Genomic DNA, 19,875 nt, shown 5'->3' with positions numbered 1-19,875 from the left:
GATATGTTCACAAATTGGACCTTGACACAGAGCAGAAAGTGGGGGAACGAATGAAATGTCCTTCTAAAAGTGAATCATATTTAGTCATCACAGTGTTATGAAGAAAAATTGTCTAGTGTTGTAAATAGTTTAAATGCATCTTTGCATATCTAGAAAAGCTCTACCTCTCTAATATTTGAGCATATTCGGCACACCGCTGAAAAACGGAGGATGGACCCAAATGGGCTGCAGTTTGGACACCACTGCCTTAAAGGGACTGTGTAAAATACAATCTAAAAAAATATATAATACATAAATAAAACAAAAGGTAAGCAATTTAACTTTACTGCACATTATTATGATTCTTATTATGATTCTTATTATGATTCTTATTATGATTCTTATTATGATTCTTATTATGATTCTTATTATGATTCTTATTATGATTCTTATTATGATTCTTATTATGATTGTTGTTGTTGTTGTTGTTGTTGTTGTTGTTGTTGTACAAAAGAACCAGAAAAAAAGTGCCCAAACTTCCGACTGGCGCTGTCCGTATTGATTTCCCGTTGTTTACGTGCGCGTTCCCGGCAGCGTGACTTCCAGCTCGGGAGGGAGCGCGCAGAGCGAAGGGGCGGGGCGGGGCTGCGTGCAATCAGGGCAGCTGGTGATGAGAAGTGTCCCGGATATTTACCTTCCTCTACCTGGATACTCGGACGCCGCGGCCCGTCCCGAGGTGGCCCCGGCGGTCACTCTCATGTACGCGATTCGTCTCTGAAGCGGGACGACGGAGGTAGTCGTGACTTTTTCTCTTCTTTGTGCCCCCTCCCTTCTTCCCAAGAAAAGTTTTACGTCGGCTGAGTTGATCCGGGCTTGAGGGAAAGTTTACTAGCAACGCGTTTCTTCGTGTTTAGGGCGTGTAGCTACTACACACACGCGAAGCTGTCAACAGGTTCCGTGTTCGGCTCAAAGTACGCAGAGGTCACTGCCGTTTATGTTGACAACACCGTATCATCGTTTATTACTTTTCAGATAATGCTTCGTTTGGTTTATGTATCCGTTTTAACTCGCTCTGTGTACTTTTGTACACTAGTCCACTTTGGTTTCTGGTGTTGCACTGAATACCAAGTACCCCAGTGTTCAGTTTATTGAGGCAAAGCGCATATGTTACATTAGAAAAGCTCTCATGGCACATTAGCAAGCAAATATGTCACCAAAAGTGAATGTAATTATGCCCCCTGTGCAATCTCTTGGACGCGCTTTAAAATGTTCTGCCTGACGTAATGTCACTGTCATAGATAGCTGAACAAAGATGCATTATTTGTAGTAAATAATAATGCTGAATAGACTTCAATTTGACATCGCAATGTACAGGAGTAGAATGCAATTTTCAAATACCAAATGTTGCAAAAAAAAAATTTGGGGGGGGCAGCTTTCATTTTTCATAGACTGATAGGCTTTATTTTAGGTTTCACATTTATTAATTTGGTGTTTATATAAGTTCAGTGCTAAATAAATGCAGTCCACATGTTCACTCTGCATTTTTTCACACAACACGGAAAGTTGAAGGCCACAGATTTTTTTTGTTGTTGATTTTTTTCATTATTGTTGGAATCTCTCTCGTGACGTGTTTACACCGCGTTTGGTAGAATTTTGTGAAGTAGTAAACACTTAAGTCAAATCGTTTAAGACAAGTTAACAACTCTGAGTATAGATAAACTGTCTTGCATAGTAATTCTTGATTCATTGGCCTTTCGTTTTAGCGTGAGCTGAACCTATAAGACCAAATCATTTATGTACGTATATGATATGATATAGTTTATTGTAATACAGATTGTTTTTTGATTTTTTGCTCGTGTTTATTGAAAAATACATGAGAAGAGGATCTTGAAAAAGATAATCGCATATTAGATAGCATTCACAATATTGTGGGGGAATTTTTTTGTGACTATTTTTCTAAATTGTACTGCTCTAGTAATAAATAAAACGATCTCTGCCACATTATCGTGCCAGGGCACACTGCTTGCTAATTTATATCTAGCAAATCTGTCCAAGTCAACACATTACATATAGACGCGAACCACTAAGAGAAGCCAGCATGTACACGCTGATTATCCCTGTTATAAAGTGTTTACTTGTAAGTAAGCCTGTGAGAGGCTTACTGTGGAAAAACAAGCCATCAAGTAGTGCTCAGCTTGGTTTTAATACATTCCAAGTGTGTCACCATGTTCAAACATTAACTCGGAACACTGTGGGCCCTTGTTTTTTTTTTGTTTTTTTTGTGTGCAATCCATAAATCGTTTACCTGGAAGCCAAGACAGGACAGGACACACGCATACACGCAGGGACATTCCTCCAGCCTCTTTAGGAGTGTGAGTGCTTCAGTACTGTACTTGTGTATGTTTTTGTGTTCAGCCTCCAAACTGCAAAATGGGCGTGTTGCAGCGCTGAAAAAAATGTTTAACATTCTTATCATTCAGCTGCCTTTGCGAGAGGCGAGGGCAGGCCCGGGCCGAGCAGAACGACACATTACCTGCAGGGGGGAAATTTTACAGTCGTCCCTTAGGGACATTGAAAAGAAAAAAAAATGGTACTACAGAACCAAATGGATTAAAAGTTTCCTGTAACAGCTGATTTGTTTTTAGAAATGCATGTTGGGGCCGTATTAAATCATTTCGGCAGCCCTATATGGCCCACGAGCCGCAGGTTCACCACCGCCCTGCGCTACTCGCAGCACTCCTTCGCATTTATGCTGCATTAGTCACTGCTCCATTAATTACTCAACGTGCAGTGCCATTGTGAGGGCGGTGCTGTCAGACAACAGTGTGGAAACATGTGGCTCATGTTTGTTGTCATGTATGTTCTCAGGTCCCCCCTCTCTGAGACCAGCCAAGGGCCAGCGCGGTTACGGCGGTGACAGACATGCCAAAACCGGACCTGCTCAGCTTAGTTCAGCTGCTGGACGGCACCATCGAGACCTTCCGAGTAAATGTACGACACGAATCGAGACACAGCTTCCTGCTGTGAATATGAGGAGATCATATGTTGCTGCTATCTGTCACCGCGCTCCGCTAATGATCGTCGTGTCGGAGCGCATTGCCTTCTTTTTTCCTCCCATTGATCCGGATCTCCTGTTCAGCGGTGACCTTGGTTTCAAGGACACGTTCACCTCCTGCAGTTGTCACACTTGAGAGGCTTTCGCCTTATCAGCACGTCGTGTCAAACGAAGCACGCAGGCGATCTAGATGCTAATGGGCAACCGCAGCGTTGCGCTCTCAGGCAGCAGCTGTGTACCGTCTTTGTCTGTATATTAAAAATGCAATATATACCCACACACACACACTTCCATCACAATGCATTGGAATGAAAACTTTCCCCGCTTCCTGCATATAACACTCGAATGCAGCAGCTTCATAATCTGCTACTAATTACTTCTAGCTGGGGACAGTGTAACCATTTTCTTCCTACACCCCTTTGCATAAGCTGCACACTGATTAGAGTGTACAAAAGTACCATTGAGGGAATAATATCTGTCAACAGAATATTTTAAGGCTTTCTTTTGGCAATAGGAATAACTAATAGCTTCATCTGGAGGCGGCTTTTATACCAAACTCATATTCCACTATTCAGATCTGATGGCAGTAATGGATGTGATGAATGTGTATGGAAAGCTTTGTGTTCAAAATATCTCGAGCTGAGTATTACATTTCTAACTGACAACATAGCTCAATTAATTGCAGTGTGCCGCCATTATCCACTTGAATAAATAAATTCCACACCTCAAATAGTTGCTTACATTCTAAAGGAAAAAAACATTTGGTACAACTTACATGTCATATTTACCTGTCTTCTATGACTGATATCACCATACAGTATGTCGTAGTATGTAATTACCACAACATACACCAAGTGTGGAGCCGATGTGGCATCTGTATGACTGAAGTTTACAGCGGAGTTTCGAAAGTGCTGCTGTATGTAGCTTGAAGATATCCCACTGCAAAAACTACCCAAAATTATAGCTTTGGCACAAAAGGCTCCATCCATCCATCCATCCATCCGTTTTCTATACCGCTTACTCATTAGTGTCCTTGGTGAGCTGAACTCTATCCCAACTTACTTCAGATCGGATTGCTAGACGTCACACACTCTAAAAAACATTTGGGTCCAAAATAACCCAATTAAGGGTAAAAAATGGACAGATCCTCTACTTGGGTCATTTTGACCCAATTTTGAGTCAAAAAGTGGGTCATTTTGTATAAAAGAACCCAGACAATTGGGTCAGATCCTCTACCTCTGTTAGTTTGACCCACTTTTGGGTCAAAATTTGGTTAATTTTCTATAAAAACAACCCAGAAAATTGGGTCAGATCCTCTATTTTGGGTTAATTGGACCCAACTTTGGGTCAAAAATTGGGTCATTTAGTACAAAACCACACAGAAAATTGGGTCAAATTGATCCATAAAGTGGATTGGTTCATTTTTGATTCATAATTAGGTTATTTTTTACCTTTTTTTTTTTTTAGGGTTCACCTGGATACAATTTAGAATCTTTGGGGGTGGGGGGCACAGAACTGGAAGCACAGTGAGAACAGAACTGGAAGCACAGTGAGAACATGCTAACTCAACATCAGAAGGCCTAAGCCCAGACTTGAACGTAGCGTTTCAGATCCATGAGGCAGATGTATACATATAATATAAAAAGATACATAGTCACGTGATTATTGTAATGTGGGAGGAAACCACAGTACCTGGAGAAAACCCACACAAACACATAAAGGAGGAGCCGAGATTCGAGTTCTCAGAACTTCTAAACAGTGATAGGCTGTAATACAACGTATTTTTTTTAATAAATATATCAAAAAATAATGGTATTCTTTTAAAATTTACATTAGACAGATTGAACTGCTGCATTTAAAAAAAAAATCTTTCCATATGATTGACTGTCTAGTGTTGTCACAAATCAAAAACATGGATACATTGAATATCCTACTGTATATTTATTTACTGCAATAGTTCAGTAAATGTCCTTCCAAGTGTCATATGTTGTGGTCCGTGTTTCAGAAGCAGGATGATGGTGTGGTTCTGTTGGACCAAGTGTGCGACCACCTGGGCCTGCAGGAGAGGCAGCTCTTCAGTCTGCAGATCAGAGAGTCCAGCACAGCCGTCACCTCAATCACAGCCAACACACACTCGCCTGTGAGCACTCACTCTTCTCAATCTCATGCACCTTTTTTTTCTCTCTCTCTCTTTCATAAGCCAGCCACTGTAACACATTGCACTTGCTCAGTGCCGTTGAACCACAGGGTGTGCTTGCATTCTTTTTTTCTTTTTTTTTTATATCCTCAGAAAGCCATTATGTTTAATGAATTTCTTTCTCTTAGAGATGGTTGGAGCCTGAGAAACCATTGAAGAAGCAGATGAAAGGTGTTTACCGGACAATTTATTGCCAATTTTCTCCCATTCCGAAGTACATTTTGACATTTACAGAGAGTCTGTGTGATGATTGAAGTAACTGTTGATTTAAGACGACGCTGACACAGTGACATTTCTTCCGCAGGTCTTGCATGTCCCTTTTATCTCAACTTCCGAGTGCGCTTCTTCATTTCTGATCCCAACTCTCTGCAACATGAACAGACCAGGTGCTTTAAAATGTTTGCCTTAGTTTGATTTTTTTGTATTTGGTAGGCACGACATTTTTGTAAACACGCACATTCGCACAATGTTTTTATATCTGGTAGAAGAAAAAATGATGATCAATTTTGTATGCACCTTTACTAATGTTTCACTCCCCCTCCCAAAAAGTATTTTACGCCTCTGTAATGTGTGCCCTGCAGGAACCTTTACTTCCTCCAGATCAGGAGTGACATTAACGAAGGCAGGTTAGTGTGCACAAAGAGCCCCAACACAATCCAGCCCATTTGTGTACACTTTTACAGCTGTTCTATTGTGTCACGGTGATTACAGGTTGCAGTGCCCGCTGAGTTCGGCCGTAGTGTTGGCCTCTTACGCCGTGCAGTGTAAGTCTCCCAGAGCAACCTGTGATGAATGACTTTATAATGCCGCTGTTGAATGTGCTCTCGAGTCCTCTGTGATTAAAAGTATTGGGACACCAGGAAGTAAAAGAGTAATCATAAAAATATATATTTTTTATGTTCAAAACAGTTCTTATGTGCTATAACACTTCACACATCCTATCTTTTGTCTCGCTGATAGTAGTCCATAAAGGGGTCGGTCTTGTCTTATGCGCGCAATTGAGTGGACACCAGACACTGGTGGGCCAACGATGAGTCCGGCTTTTGTTACCATGGTGACTGGGCGAAGCCTGAACTTTGCGACTAGAGTGACTTCTTTTTGTAAGAGCAGAGGCCAGAATGTGGATGAAAAAAGGCTAAATCCCATAAAGACAAATTGATTCTTCTTTTTTTTTGGTCTTGATAAAGCACATTATACACTACTAAACTGTGTGTATGTGGTATATAGACATATTACATGAATCACAAACACCCACCAACAGCCATAACGTCGACAAGCAATCAAGTATGTGCCGCTTATTTGAAGCTAACGCTATTAGCCAATGTCAAGCTGTGCATCCACCAAAATTGATGCAGCTCTGCTTACTGTTTGGCTTTGACGTATCTGGTATTTCTTAGGGTGTTTTTCTTTTTAAACTAAATTTTTGCCTTCCCCATGACATTCCTCTGTCCTACAACGTCCATTACTATTAAATGTAAATTAGGCAATGATGTCATTTAGCAACTTTTAGGACAGCTAATAGCTACTTTCCTTACTGGGGAGTTGGCAACACTGCATCATAGAATTACAGGCTGTCGCTTGAAAGTGGCTCTGGATCTTCCTCCAGCCTAGCTGATCATGTCATGAATGGAGAAAGTCAATGTGGTGCTGGTAATTTTTTTCTAGTGATATAGGTCAAGGTGCCATTTGATATCTTATGCAAATGAATTAGTCCAACTGATGTAGCAAAGTTGCAGAAGTGCAGAACGGTCTGCTCACAGGAACATTTTCATCTCAGCTATAACCCAATAAAGAGTAACATTTCCACAAAACGTTCCCTCTAAGATGAATTTGAAACCACAGGGTGAAGCTCACCCTGTGATTTGATTCTCAAGAGGTGTGTCCCAAGTCATTTGCCAATATAGCGTTCTATCTTCTCATGACCTCTTCTGTTTGACCTGTAGCTGAACTGGGGGATCACTGTCCATCCCAACAAAGCGGTTACTTGTCAAAGTGGCACTTCATCCCTGAGCAGGATGAAAACTTTATATCCAAAGTGGAGGACCTGCATCCAAAGCACAAGTAATGTGATTCATTGCATCCATTCAGACCCCTGCTCTGCTTTGCAGTCGAATCATTGACTTGACTGCATGTGTGTACGTTCTCTAGGGGTCTGAAGAAAAGTGAGGCAGAGTTGTGTTTCCTCAATACAGCACGGACGTTGGAGCTTTATGGAGTGGAGCTGCACGCTGCTCTGGTATCATGGCCTCTTGCATTAAAACTGCTATTTCATGCTCTACTTTCCTTTCATGGCTGACATTTCTTTCACACTTTCACTTCTCTCTCTCTCTCTCTTTCTCTCTCACTTCTCTCTCTCTCTCTCTCTCTCTCTCTCTCTCTCTCTCTCTCTCTCTCTCTCTCTCTCTCTCTCTCTCTCTCTCTCTCTCGCTTTCAGGACACCAACAATGCCCCTTTAATGGTGGGCTTGGCATCAAGCGGTGTTGCAATATTCTGTAATATGATTTGCTCTAGTTTCTTCTCCTGGTGAGTGATGGCAACGCAAATCAGACTGTTTTGTATTTTTCTTTTGCAACTCAAGTTCACAACAAATGACATTGTTCCGAATTATGTTGTTCCTATGCAGGGGGAACATTATCAAGATTTCATTTAAGAGGAAGCGCTTCTTTATCCATCTCAAACAAAAACATGTAAGTGTTTTGCTGTTAATAGTGGGTGATCCATTGTGTCATTTTAAGGGTGTACTCAAGTCAAAAAAAAAATTTGCCCAAGGGGACTTGAACATTATTTTCGGTCGACAGCAGGGCTGCAAAAACATGTCAGCCTCCTGAGATGTCTAAAAAGAGTGAGGGCCATGTTGTTGTTGTTATTATTATTATTATTATTTTCTATAAAATAAAAACTTTTCTGGCAGCACGGTGGTTGACTGGTTAGCACATCCGCCTCAGAGTACAGAGGACGTGAGATCGAGTCCAGGCTTCTGGGTGGTATCTGCATGTTCTCCCCGTGCCTCTGTGGGTTTTCTCCGGGTACTCCGATTTCCTTCCGCATTCCAAAGACATGCGTGGCAGGTTAATTGAACACTCTAAATTGTCCCGAGGTGTGATTGTGAGGGTGAATAGTTGTTCATCTACCGCCCGAAGCCAGCTGGGATAGGCTCCAGCACCCCCGCGATCCTTGTGAGGAATAAGCGGTTCAGGAAAAAGAAAATGGAGAAGCTTTTCTGCATCATCTGCATTATCATATACCCCGAGAAGGGAGGGCCCCGCTTAGGTTGATGTTCTGATATATGCACACGCCCCCGGGGCTGTCACTCTTTTGCATGTATTAGCACTAGAATTGCTACATCCTAGCTAAGTAAAAATCATAAATTATTGAATGAGCTAGCTTTTACTGTAAACGTCCATGTGTACTTAGACTTGCATGGCTTTAATCTTTGAGACAAGCATATGCAACTGGCAGGATCAACCATCCGCCAGGGCCTGCAGCGCCCTCCCTCCCGTCCTTCACCATTGTGAGGGAGCGCAGCTAGCTTGGCCAGAGCCGAGCCGAGCAGAGCAGGAGATAGGGCGTGAGAAACATGCAGGACAGCTTGCCACCAAAACTTGCTTGCATCATGTGGAGTTGACTATCTATAGAACAAGTAAGAGTACAGACGTAGAGTCTTGGCTCAAATGCCATTATTGGTATTGATGCATCCCTAATATTTTATTCTATGCTGCATACGACAGTAGAAATGATGTGGCCTGAAATTCTGCAGGGGGAGACCCAAAACTGTGTGGTGTCGCTAGTTCTACTGTGTCCAAAGACTTGTAAGAACCTGTGGCGCTCCTGTGTGGATCATCACTTCTTCTTCAGCTGCAACCGCACCGCTAGGAGCCCCAAACACGACAACAGCACACTTCATTCCTACAGGAAGTTGATAACTCACCACCTGGGCTTGGCAAACAGTAAAAATGAAAGGTAGCTTTTAGTTCATGCATGTACAGTATACAGTATAGTATGCATGACATAAATGCAGAATTATGATGATGATGATTATTATTATTAATTAATTCATTTATTTTATTTTTTAAAAATGTTTTCACCTTTGTCAGTGGCCCAGTTTGTCAACGTGTGGTGGGCGGGATGGTGTGGAACCCTGTCCTGCGGCGGTCCATTTCATCAGAATATTTGGAGACAAAGAGTCTACCATCTAGATCGCCCCCCAGCACGCCCAACTGGTACAACTACCATCCAGTCTAGAGTCCCAAAGTCTCGCAAGTCTCACCTGGCAGAATTCTGGAATCATCATCATCATAATCTTCCTGATTCATGTCTTTGTGGCAGGCGGAGTACTCGCGTTCGCCACGGTATCCTCAAAGCCCGTCCGTCATCCATGGAGCTGAGCAGTGAGCTAAAAGACGTGCCTGAGGGAGAAGATGTCTTCTACACGTACAGGACGTCCGTCAGCAGCAGCAAGGACAGCGAAGGGGACACTTCTCTGCATCAGTGTGTATTTTGTCTCTTTTTCTTATTATTCTTAAGAGTTTTTCACTTTACTCCTGACAAACCTGTGCATATTTAGTTTGTTAACGTGGATTTTGGAAGCATTGCTTTAAGAGAGCTTGAATTCATCCTCTTGAGAACAAGTATGCATCTGAATCAAGAGTATGCTTTTTAAATGGAGAAGTGGCGGAAGTCAGAGGGAATAAAAATTAACAGCGCAGCCTGGGCCTCACTTGAGCTGATTGACTGCCTACCTCAAAGTTGAAGAGGTGGACTGTTTTACATCAACTCAGTCAGACAAGAAAGGTTTATCAGACAGTTTTGACAATTTGTTTTCCTTCAACTGTCTGCCATCGAGGTCTAATGGTTGTATAGTCCACCCCCACCCCCCATTACCACATCCAACCTTAGGGAGTTTTTAAAAACACATCATGCTTTTTGCTGTTCATAACCTCCATGAAATTTCAACAATTAACGCAATTACGCTGTCAGTCTAGTGTCTAGACTGTCAAAATGCATGAATCTCTTAGGGGGGTGATTTTATACTTTTTTTCAAGAGCCTAATACAATAAAGTAAAAATTGAAAGGAATTTAAAGGCTTCATTGTGAGGGCTTGAAAATGTGTATCACATATACTGTATATATATAAAACACTGGCCTTTGTTCTAGACATCATGTCTCAATGTCTCGCTGGGTGCGTCATTCTTTTTAAACAAATACACGCCTCCATCCCCCCCTCAGGGGAAAAAAACAAAACAGGTGGTGACTGAAATTACTTAAACTATAGCAACGTTTCCGCTTGGCAGCACAATTCAGTTTGGTTCAAATAGGCATGCTGCATCCTAAATCAACACGATGGACACTATTTGATGAAATAAGGTACATGCAGTTTAACCATGACAAGGGTGTATGAACACTGTCGAACCAACTTGATGGTTAATTAAAATGTGATCTGCTTTTTAATACATACAGTACCTTACGATAATAAGATGATTCATTTCCTCACTCCTATTACAATCCTTAACCAAAGGTTTGATGAGATCTTGTTGCAAGCTGATGACAGTATAACTGAAGAGGAAGGCATCAGCAGCTCCATCTACAATAACAAGGTACTTTATTAACTCAAATTTGGCCACGCCTTTATGTATGGTATACTGAATTTTGTGCGTCTTGATTATGGGTCTCTGTGTTTATTCAACAGGCCCTCAATGATGGCGACCTGCTGCTGATTCGCATTGCTCCTGATCACGAGGGAAAGTTTGGTTTTAATGTTAAGGTAAGTGCAAAACTGTTACATTCCCTCTTGTGGTTCTTATTGTGTGTTTGTCACTCAATTCTTGCTATTTAACTTCCTCTTAGGGTGGGGTGGATCAGAAGATGCCTCTTGCCATATCCCACGTTAAACCTGACTCTCCGGTAAGAACCAAATGATGCAAGCACACACTTAGATTATCTCTCTGGCCACCAGGGAGTGGATCTGACAGAATGACTTGATTTAAAAACACTTGTGTCACATGTTCCTATTATCATATTATTATATTAGCTTATGGTTTAAATTCTATCTTAAAATCTTCGATAGAAAATGTTATTCTGTGATTGACTGGCAACAGTCCGGGGTGTGCCTTGCCACTCTCTCAGTCAGCTGGTATAGATAGGTTCCAGCACACCTGCCATCCTAGTGAAGACAAACGTTATTGACGATGAATAGAGGTATTTTTATACATAAACAATAAATTAGAAATTTGCAGGTTAGAAATTTCTACCCTTGCAATTTATTGTAGGGTCATTGTGACCAAGCCCCATGAATGTTCTGTGCACGCATGAGTCATTTCTGCAATCCTACAGGAGGTCTGTCTCTGCCACAGTTTGAACCCATAGATGACATCTAGTTAAGGAAGTTTTGAGTAGGAAATAGGGGAATCAACAAAAGTACTATTCATAGTGGGAGGGAGTGAATGGGCAAAAATGTGTTTTATAATTTTCTTTGGAAATTGTCGAACTACAAATATAACCAAAATTACACAGCTAAAGTTCTCACTGCTTTGAAATCCTAAAGCCACATCCACCTTCATATACAGTCTAAGACCGTCTCCAGTTGGCGGCTTGATATGTGGGCGGAGTGGAAATATTTGCGGTTTAGTGACGCTTACTTGTCTCCAGGCCGGTCGATGTGAGCCCAAACTGCTGGAAGGAGACCAGGTGGTGCTCATCAACGGTAGAGATATTTCTGAGCACACACACGACCAGGTGGTCATGTTCATACGGGCCAGCAGAGAGTCGCACTCCCGAGAGCTGGCCCTGCTCATCAAACGCAAAGGTCTGCTCGTAGACGTGCAAATGGCAGAAAACGGCGGAGGCGGAGCCTAACGCGCTCGATTGTCCTTGTATTCCAGGTCCTGGCCGAGCAGCGGCGCTGCTGCTGCTGCCCCCCGCCGTTACCCTCACCAGTCAATCCCAACCAGACGGACTACAGTCTCCCGGCCAGTCAGAGCCAGTCACGACATTGGACGAATCGCTGCGACAGGTGGAGAAAGGAATTCAGTCAGGAACTCTGTGCTTCCACTTTGAGGTATTTGATTTAAAGAGATGGATGAAAGTTGACTATTGTAGTTGCTGATGATGTCATTTATATTTTATTTATCTATTTATTATTTTTTATAATAAATACATTGATATTAAATACAATTATAATAATAATAAAATAAATAAATTATTTATTTATTTGTATACGCAGTGTTAAGAAATATTTTTCACGAAGCACATTCGGAACTGGACATTTCCTACTTTGTATACTGCACTAAAATTGTTTTAATTACCATTCTAAACAGGATTTAGTGCGTCTCTTTCTGTTATGTGGCATATAATAATGATCCTTTTAAGTACTTTTTTTTTTTTAGGACAGATGCTGGCCCTAATCCTCAACTGGACCAACATAGTCTGGTTATTTGTAGTTACTGTTTGTTTATGTGTGTTCACTGGTTTCCATTCTTATCATTCCCAGAATTTATACAGGAGGAAGCCCGGCTTGTCGCTAAGTTGCGCTCGGCTTCCCAAGAACATGGACAAGAATCGCTATAGGGACATTTTACCCTGTGAGTGCTTCCCGTCACTCCCTTGATCCTTTCTCCCAGCCAACCTTAAATAACTGCTAAGATTTTATTTGGCGAGATGTGTGGATATGCTCTCATGCTCATGTCCCACTCTGCTTGCAGATGACGCGACCAGAGTCAACCTCCAGGGTCAGGATGATTACATCAATGCCAGCCATATCACGGTACGTATACAGCGATGGATTTACAGCACATCTCTCGAATGGATGAATGTAAATCTGTGTGCTTGGTTCGTTTCTTAGATGGCACCTCCGGTTTCTGGGGAGTGTTTACGTTATGTTGCAGCTCAGGGTCCACTGCCACAGACCTGCTCTCACTTTTGGCAGACTGTTTGGGAGCAGCAGTCACACACCATTATCATGCTCACGACTCTGACAGAGCGGGGAAGGGTATGCATACGACTCCACTTCTTATACATCTTCATACTGCAAAAAAACACACATATTTGCTCAGGAATTTCTATGAGTTAAACAGCCACGGAAATACTGCACATTCTAACATTTTGTATAGTTTTATGAGAGGCGCAATAACTACATGGATGATAATTAAAAGGCTTACCGGTACTTTTGATTTTGGCTATGTAAATGTGCCCAAATAAGACAATTGTGTCACATACTGTAATATATAAAAATAATAATAGTAGTTATAATTTCAAGACTGATTTACTAAGACAGGCTTAATGACTACAAAAATAAAGGGTGAATAATAACGAATGGACTGGCAAAAAGACCCCCCCCCACCCCAAATACATAAATTAATTAAAATAAACATTTAAAATCAGCATTTTTGAGTGGAACGTCAACGTTATCATTGTATTGAGTAATGGGCAAATTGATACATACTGAAATAACATGTATTCCATTAACTGGTATGACCACAACCTGTTTGTTTCTGTCTGTCCATTCGCACGCACGTAATGCAAATGTCACTTGAGTTGGAGAAATAATTACTGAATTCCGTAAAGCTGGGATATCTGCGATTGGCTGGCAACCAGTTCAGGGTGTACCCCGCCTACTACCCGAAGCCAGCTGGGATAGGCTCCAGCCCCCCCGCGACCCTTGTGAGGACAAGCGGTTAAGAAAGAAAATGGAGATGGATGGACAGTTGTAAAAGGCACAAATTACTTATTTTACCTGCTGTCCACATTATTCATGCAAAGCTTTCAGTTGAGTTGATATACTCTAAAGTGTATGGAAAGGCATCATCATCAAGGTCTTGAATAAACGAAGTGTGCTTCCTAGCATCTTGCCTGTTGCTTGGTAACCTGAAGCTCTCATTAATTGTTCGTTTTTCTGATCTTCGTCAAGTGCCTTGACATTTGCTTTTGTAGAGGCTTTGCGCGCACACACATTGACAATCACTTCACATCCTGCTCCTGGTGAATCCTCAATTTCTCCCTAGTCGGCAAACGTACACCCGTTTGATTTCAAGAGCGAGGAAATTATATCCTGACTGACTCAAGCCCGTACGGCCAAGTAACATCATTTGCTGCTCGCTGTGATGCATTTGCAGACCAAGTGCCACCAGTACTGGCCGCATCCGCCGGAAGTGAAGGATTATGGCCACATGCGGGTGAAGTGTCATTCAGAGGAGTGTAACCTGGCCTACGTGACACGGCAGTTCACACTCACAAACACTCAGGTACAATTGTAGAAGGTTGTTTTTCATACTTCTCAATGACTTTTTTTTTTTGCCTTTTATTAAACTGTTGTGTTTTTCCACTTTTACCAGCACTTTCCTGCTCTTTCTCTTTTCTGACTGCTCAGCATTATCACATGCAAAGTACTGGGCTATGCGGCTTGATAAATTAATCAATAAAGTAATAGGCTAGACACCGGATTCTTGCAATCTGTGCTTCCAAATTTTGTGGAAACATTGGAGAACCAAGCAAAGGTCCATAAGGCATGCTTTGAAGATCACCTTCAACACCTGTAAGATGAACCACATTGGAGATGGTGAGCCAGCATGACCAGTTCCTTATAGTGTGTATTAACAGAAATTATAATAACGGGGAAGTCGACCCCAAAAAAATTCTTGGCAAGAATATGTTCTATGCTACTAGTCAAAATACGGTATTCTGGTTAATATTGGTTAGTGGAATATAAGATATGAATTAAGTAGCAAAATCCAGCAGTTTTTATCAATATCAGCCATTTGCTGTGGAGTGAAAATGACATCACAGTTGTTCAGGTCTCAGGTAACAACCAATCACAGCTCAGCTTCAGCTGTGATTGGTTGTTGCCTTGAGCCCTGGTCCCTGAGCAACTGTGATGTCATCAAAATGGCCGCCCCCTGTGATGATGGATAAAAACGGCTGGATTTTGCTGCACAACTCATATTCCACAAATGTAACGCTAATCAGAATGTCATGTTTAGACTAATGAGGTCACATATAACATATTATTGTCAATAAATGTTTAAAGTTGACTTCCCCTCTAAGTCCTAACCTAAAGTACGTTGCTAATGACATTTTTCATATTTGCCCTAAATCCCGTTTTGTCGTCTCCTTCACCTCTTTTTACACTTTCAAGCCAGTAGCGCTTGCTGCAGTTGTCTACATCTCAAAACAGCTCTTTAAAATGTTGCCATGGTTACAGGCTGGGCAATGGATGAGTTTTTAACACAGATTAAACTTGGGCTGAATTTTGGGTACGACACACTTGAAATGTTTACCCACCAGCCAGTCAGAAAAAAAACGAGGCACTGCTATACAAGGTTTCCGTGATGTGAATGTAAAACAGGTTGAATAGAAGTCATAATATCACAGCATTGTAATGGTATTATTTATATAATCCGCAAGGCTGTGACTCATGTTAAATGGAACACCTAAAGGCCACGGTGCATTTTGCTTTAATGCTAGGAAACATGAGGAGGAGGGTTATTCACTTGAAGGGCAGGCGCCGGTAAATCCTATGCATTGGCCCTTTAACTCCGAATCTCATCGTTGCATGAGTGAATCATGACAGCCGACACAGCAATAGTTTACTGCGACATGTGCCGCGGCTGTGCCATATGTCCTATCTCCGCGGGAAGTTCCCAGCAGCCAGCGCATTGGTAATTTCCGTGTAGGCGGGCTGGTGTGTACACAGGTAATAAAGTGCCTAATCCAAATAGAGGCGTATGCAAGGGGCAGGTGGGTTTACATGGCGCGCGCGCGCACTCTTCATAGTCATATAATCAGATCGGATTTTCCACATTAACGTCCCGGGTGAACCTTGCAATGCTCAAGGAGGCAGGAAGTATGAACGTGCTCACATGCATGCTGAAATACTCCGGTGTGGGCCCATCTGTTACCCTGGCGGTGCTAGTTAATCCCTGCATGAAGTCACAGGCCGCACGCCCGTTCAAATACCCACAAAAAAAAACAAAAAAACACTCAACTCAGCTCTTCTGTGCTCCTCTCGTCAATCCTCTCCACCTGTTTATCTGCTTTTATCGTTGTGTCGTCACCCCGCACTAATCTCACCTCAGGATCACGTGCGCCGGCGCTTTTTTCCCCACAACGCCCTGTGCTCTTTGTCTTCTCACATAAACTCTTGTCTGGATTTTTAAAGTTATTAAAGGGGAAGTCAACCCTCCAAAAAATTCTTGGCAATAATGTGTTTTATGCAGCCCCACTGGTCTAAATACAGTATCAAAAGGCGGCCATTTTGCCACCGAGTGAAAATGACATCACAGTTGCTCAGGTCTCAGGTAACAACCAATCACAGCTCAGCTTCAGAAAACAGGTGAGCTGCAATTGGTCATTGCCTAAGCCCTGAACAACTGTGATGTCATCTTCAGTTGACAGCAATTGGCAAAATGGCCGCCCCCTGAGATAGATCAAAACAGCTGGATTCTGCTTCATAACTCATATTCCAAAAATGTAGTAATAATCAGAATCTTAGACTAATGAGGTCATATATAGCATACTATTGTCAAGAAATGTTTATGGTTGACTTCCCCTTTAACTCATCCAGTGGCATTGACGTCAAAGATCAATGTGAACTGGGCTGGCAGTGAATGAGCAAAACTTCAGTGCATGTTGTTTGTTGCCAACTTGGTACGAGATGTGGCGGTGAAGTATGCACACTATAATTTAATGTGGCGGCTCGAAATCCCTCTAATGATTTTCTTTTTCTGTCTCCTCAGCGGGGTGAAGAGCGCGCCGTCACACACCTGCAGTACGTCGCATGGCCCGACCACGGTGTACCCGACGACCCTTCCGAATTCCTTATGTTCGTCAGCTCAGCCAGGGAGAGGAGACGAGCCGAAGAGCCTCTCGTGGTGCACTGCAGGTAACGCATGCCCCAATTGAACACACGCACACCCAACGCTGTTCGCTCCAGTCAAACGCTTCTCTTCCAGCGCCGGGATTGGACGGACAGGTGTTCTGATCACCATGGAGACGGCTCTGACGCTGTTGGATCGGGGGCTGCCGGTGTTCCCGCTGGACATTGTCAAAACACTGAGAGATCAGCGAGCCATGATGATTCAGACCACGGTACACTGGAGCAAACATAATCCGTTCCGGGAGCATTTGTTGAAATGTCCCATAGGAAATCATGGATAATCTCAAGGATGATCAGTGAAAGCTGGATTGTGGCTCACTAAATTGATTATTTTCTTTAGCATAGGGGTTTTATAATAAATAGCAACACGATTGTTCCTTTCTGCAAATCCTTTTAATTAAGTTAGAATAGTGTAGTTAATTTGTTTTTCATAACATGTATTTGACAACAATAGAGCTTAACTCATTCACTGCCATTAACGGCTATAGACGTCAACAAGAGTATGAAAACCTAGAATTTTCTTTTTTTTTACATTTAGAAAATATATAAAATTTGTGATTAATCGTGAGTTAACTAGTGAAGTCATGCGATTAATTATGAAAAATTCAAAAAATTTCATAAGATTTTCTTCTTAAGAAAAAAAGAAATTTAATTATTTTTTATTTTATTTTTAATAATCTTTTTTTTAAGAAAATATAAAAAAAATTAAGGGCGTCAGGCGATAGTTTTTTAAAATCATAATTAATAGCATGACTTCACTAGTTAACTCACGATTAATCACAAATGTTATATCTGTTCTAAATGTACAGTAAGAATAACAATTTTAGGTTTTCATACTCTTGTTAACAAAAGTGGGAAAATATTTTAAACTAATAGAAATAGTTAAAAATAATTTTTGACCTCTATAGCCGTCAATGGCAGTGAATGAGTTAATAAGAGCACCCTGATAAATGTTGCCAGAACGTACAAATATCTGCCGTTTTTTTTTCTCTCTCTAATTTTTTTATTTTCTCTGCTTCAGTGCCAGTTCCAGTTTGTGTGCGAGGCCATTCTGCGAGTCTACAAGGAGAAGCAAGGGGGATCTACAACCTCGTAGCCCAAATCAGAAACAGCACCAGAGGAAATTGAACCTCATAACTTCCACTCGAGCGACTCCCACCGAGGGGCTGACAAGCACAGCAAGAGATTAACCTCTGCTGTGCCTGCGGGGTCGCTACACATTCTGGATGGGAATTATGTAGCGTCCAAGCGCAGCTGGATGTCAGCTATGTAGCCAAGATCAACTAGGACACTTTGAATCTTACATTCGTCTGCCTTACGTTGTGCCCGTAGCGCTGACCCAAGCTTGAATGGGATACACAAAAATGAATGAAAGCTACTAAGCTCAAGAAAAAGTTGGCGTCTGCAAGACGACTGATGGAAGAGGGCAGAGGGATTGTTGTAATGGGTAGTTCATGTGCGTGCCTTTTAGTAGAAGAGCAGAAGTCTGTATACTACAGAAGATGCTGTGTGGGGTACTGTGGTGTTGCTGCCACGTTTCACTTAAATTATTCTCACGATGAAATAAACAGTGATTTGTATCGCCTTCGTCTGCTTTATTCGGCTCATCGCTATGCAATTGTGAGCCGTGCATCTGCATTGTGGTTGTCTACGACCGTGCATTATTGGCAACATGAGCCTGTTTCTTCCACTTCCTGGCAGGATGACGCTGCACGCTGAAGAGGTTCAGACTGTTTAGTTGACCTTCAGACGAGTGACTCGGAAGTTGGCATCCGAGCAGCGCAAACATCAGCATAACAAATCAAGCCCCATCAGACTGTTATGATTTTATCTGTCAGGAAGATATCAAATGAAATACTGCTATTAAGACTGCTATGACTGCGCATTTGTAGCATAAACGCCCATGTTCTGTTCTCATGTAATTTATTATGTTTGACTTACAGGGGCTCTGCTAAAGTGATGAAGTCCTGCAATGAGGCTATCATTTACTAAATAACTGCAAAACTCAAATCTAAGATTATACAACTGATGAACTACACCTCATGTTAGTGTGTAGTTTTGTTTGTCCACATAAGCGTGTTTTTTTGTGCTTACATGCACACAGCGAGGCCTGTGCTATACTCATCTCGATACACAGACCCTTTTAAAGAGGTATGACTCAATGCAATGAAACACCAGAAGGATTTACAATTTAATATTGTGGAAAACTTTTTTCAAGTCAGACTTTATTTCAGTACTGCATTTCAATTCAAAAGGTGAAACTCACATTTACACTACACACAAAGTGAGATAGGTCTTTATTTTTTTAAACGTAATTTTGATAATTACAGCTTACAAAAATGTATGTGTATGTGATGCGAAAGCAATATAAAAAATGCTCCATTTTGATTGGCTGATGAGTGTATTAAGCTATCAAAATTGACATTAACTCACCTCAACATAATTATTGTGGTACTAATAGAAATATTAGGGTGCCAAAGTAGTTAAATGAATCTCCTCAACGCATGTCATCATAATACGTTGTTGGCACCAATATTCCACAAGTATTTTTTTTTGTATTATTATTATTATACCATCATCACATTTTGCCTTTTCTATTTGAATAACCAGTAAAAAAAATAAAATAAATAGAAATGAGTTATTAAGTAGGGAGCATAAAATGTTTTTTAGGGAATTCTTGTGACACCTTGTCACCTCGCATCGACCTTCTCTAAAGCGTGCAGGTGTCCGCCAGATGGCGCTATTCCCCCTGCGCGCTCACACATACACACACATACA

General features: G+C 41.6%; 1 protein-coding gene across 5 annotated transcripts; it reads left to right on the top strand.

Annotated features, from left to right (window-relative positions):
* Window positions 1-622: 622 nt before the first annotated feature.
* ptpn3 (protein tyrosine phosphatase non-receptor type 3) lies at window positions 623-18,677 on the top strand. 5 transcript variants are annotated; one of them, XM_086078865.1, is made up of 26 exons: window positions 623-772; window positions 2,848-2,970; window positions 5,040-5,174; window positions 5,360-5,402; window positions 5,536-5,617; window positions 5,813-5,857; window positions 5,943-5,995; window positions 7,175-7,292; window positions 7,380-7,467; window positions 7,666-7,754; window positions 7,855-7,918; window positions 8,989-9,191; window positions 9,326-9,451; window positions 9,558-9,719; window positions 10,747-10,825; window positions 10,918-10,992; window positions 11,076-11,132; window positions 11,877-12,033; window positions 12,110-12,285; window positions 12,718-12,808; window positions 12,929-12,990; window positions 13,069-13,215; window positions 14,339-14,467; window positions 16,958-17,103; window positions 17,174-17,309; window positions 18,119-18,677. In XM_086078865.1, the coding sequence occupies exons 2-26, from the start codon at window positions 2,902-2,904 to the stop codon at window positions 18,191-18,193; spliced, it is 2,607 nt and encodes an 868-aa protein (XP_085934991.1). In that variant the 5' UTR covers window positions 623-772; window positions 2,848-2,901; the 3' UTR covers window positions 18,194-18,677. The 5 variants fall into 5 exon arrangements, with proteins under 5 accessions (XP_085934991.1, XP_085934987.1, XP_085934988.1 ...); XM_086078861.1 differs by having other exon boundaries at window positions 5,040-5,282; XM_086078862.1 differs by having other exon boundaries at window positions 623-774; window positions 2,851-2,970; window positions 5,040-5,282.
* Window positions 18,678-19,875: the final 1,198 nt, after the last annotated feature.

This window comes from Leptonotus elevatus, chromosome 6, assembly GCF_054856555.1.
Source record: "Leptonotus elevatus isolate MCC_2025b chromosome 6, RoL_Lele_1.0, whole genome shotgun sequence".
In the NCBI taxonomy this organism is placed as follows: Eukaryota; Metazoa; Chordata; class Actinopteri; order Syngnathiformes; family Syngnathidae; genus Leptonotus; species Leptonotus elevatus.
The sequence above is the reverse complement of the archived record's forward strand: the minus strand, read 5'-3'. Positions and strand labels throughout refer to the sequence as shown.

Excerpts from the sequence above, each read along its gene's own strand:
- ptpn3 (XM_086078861.1), top strand. The coding sequence starts at position 2,902 with ATGCCAAAACCGGACCTGCTCAGCTTAGTTCAGCTGCTGGACGGCACC. Across the intron at positions 5,858-5,942 it reads AGTGACATTAACGAAGGCAG|GTTGCAGTGCCCGCTGAGTT; the intron begins GTTAGTGTGCAC and ends CGGTGATTACAG. Across the intron at positions 17,310-18,118 it reads CCATGATGATTCAGACCACG|TGCCAGTTCCAGTTTGTGTG; the intron begins GTACACTGGAGC and ends TCTCTGCTTCAG.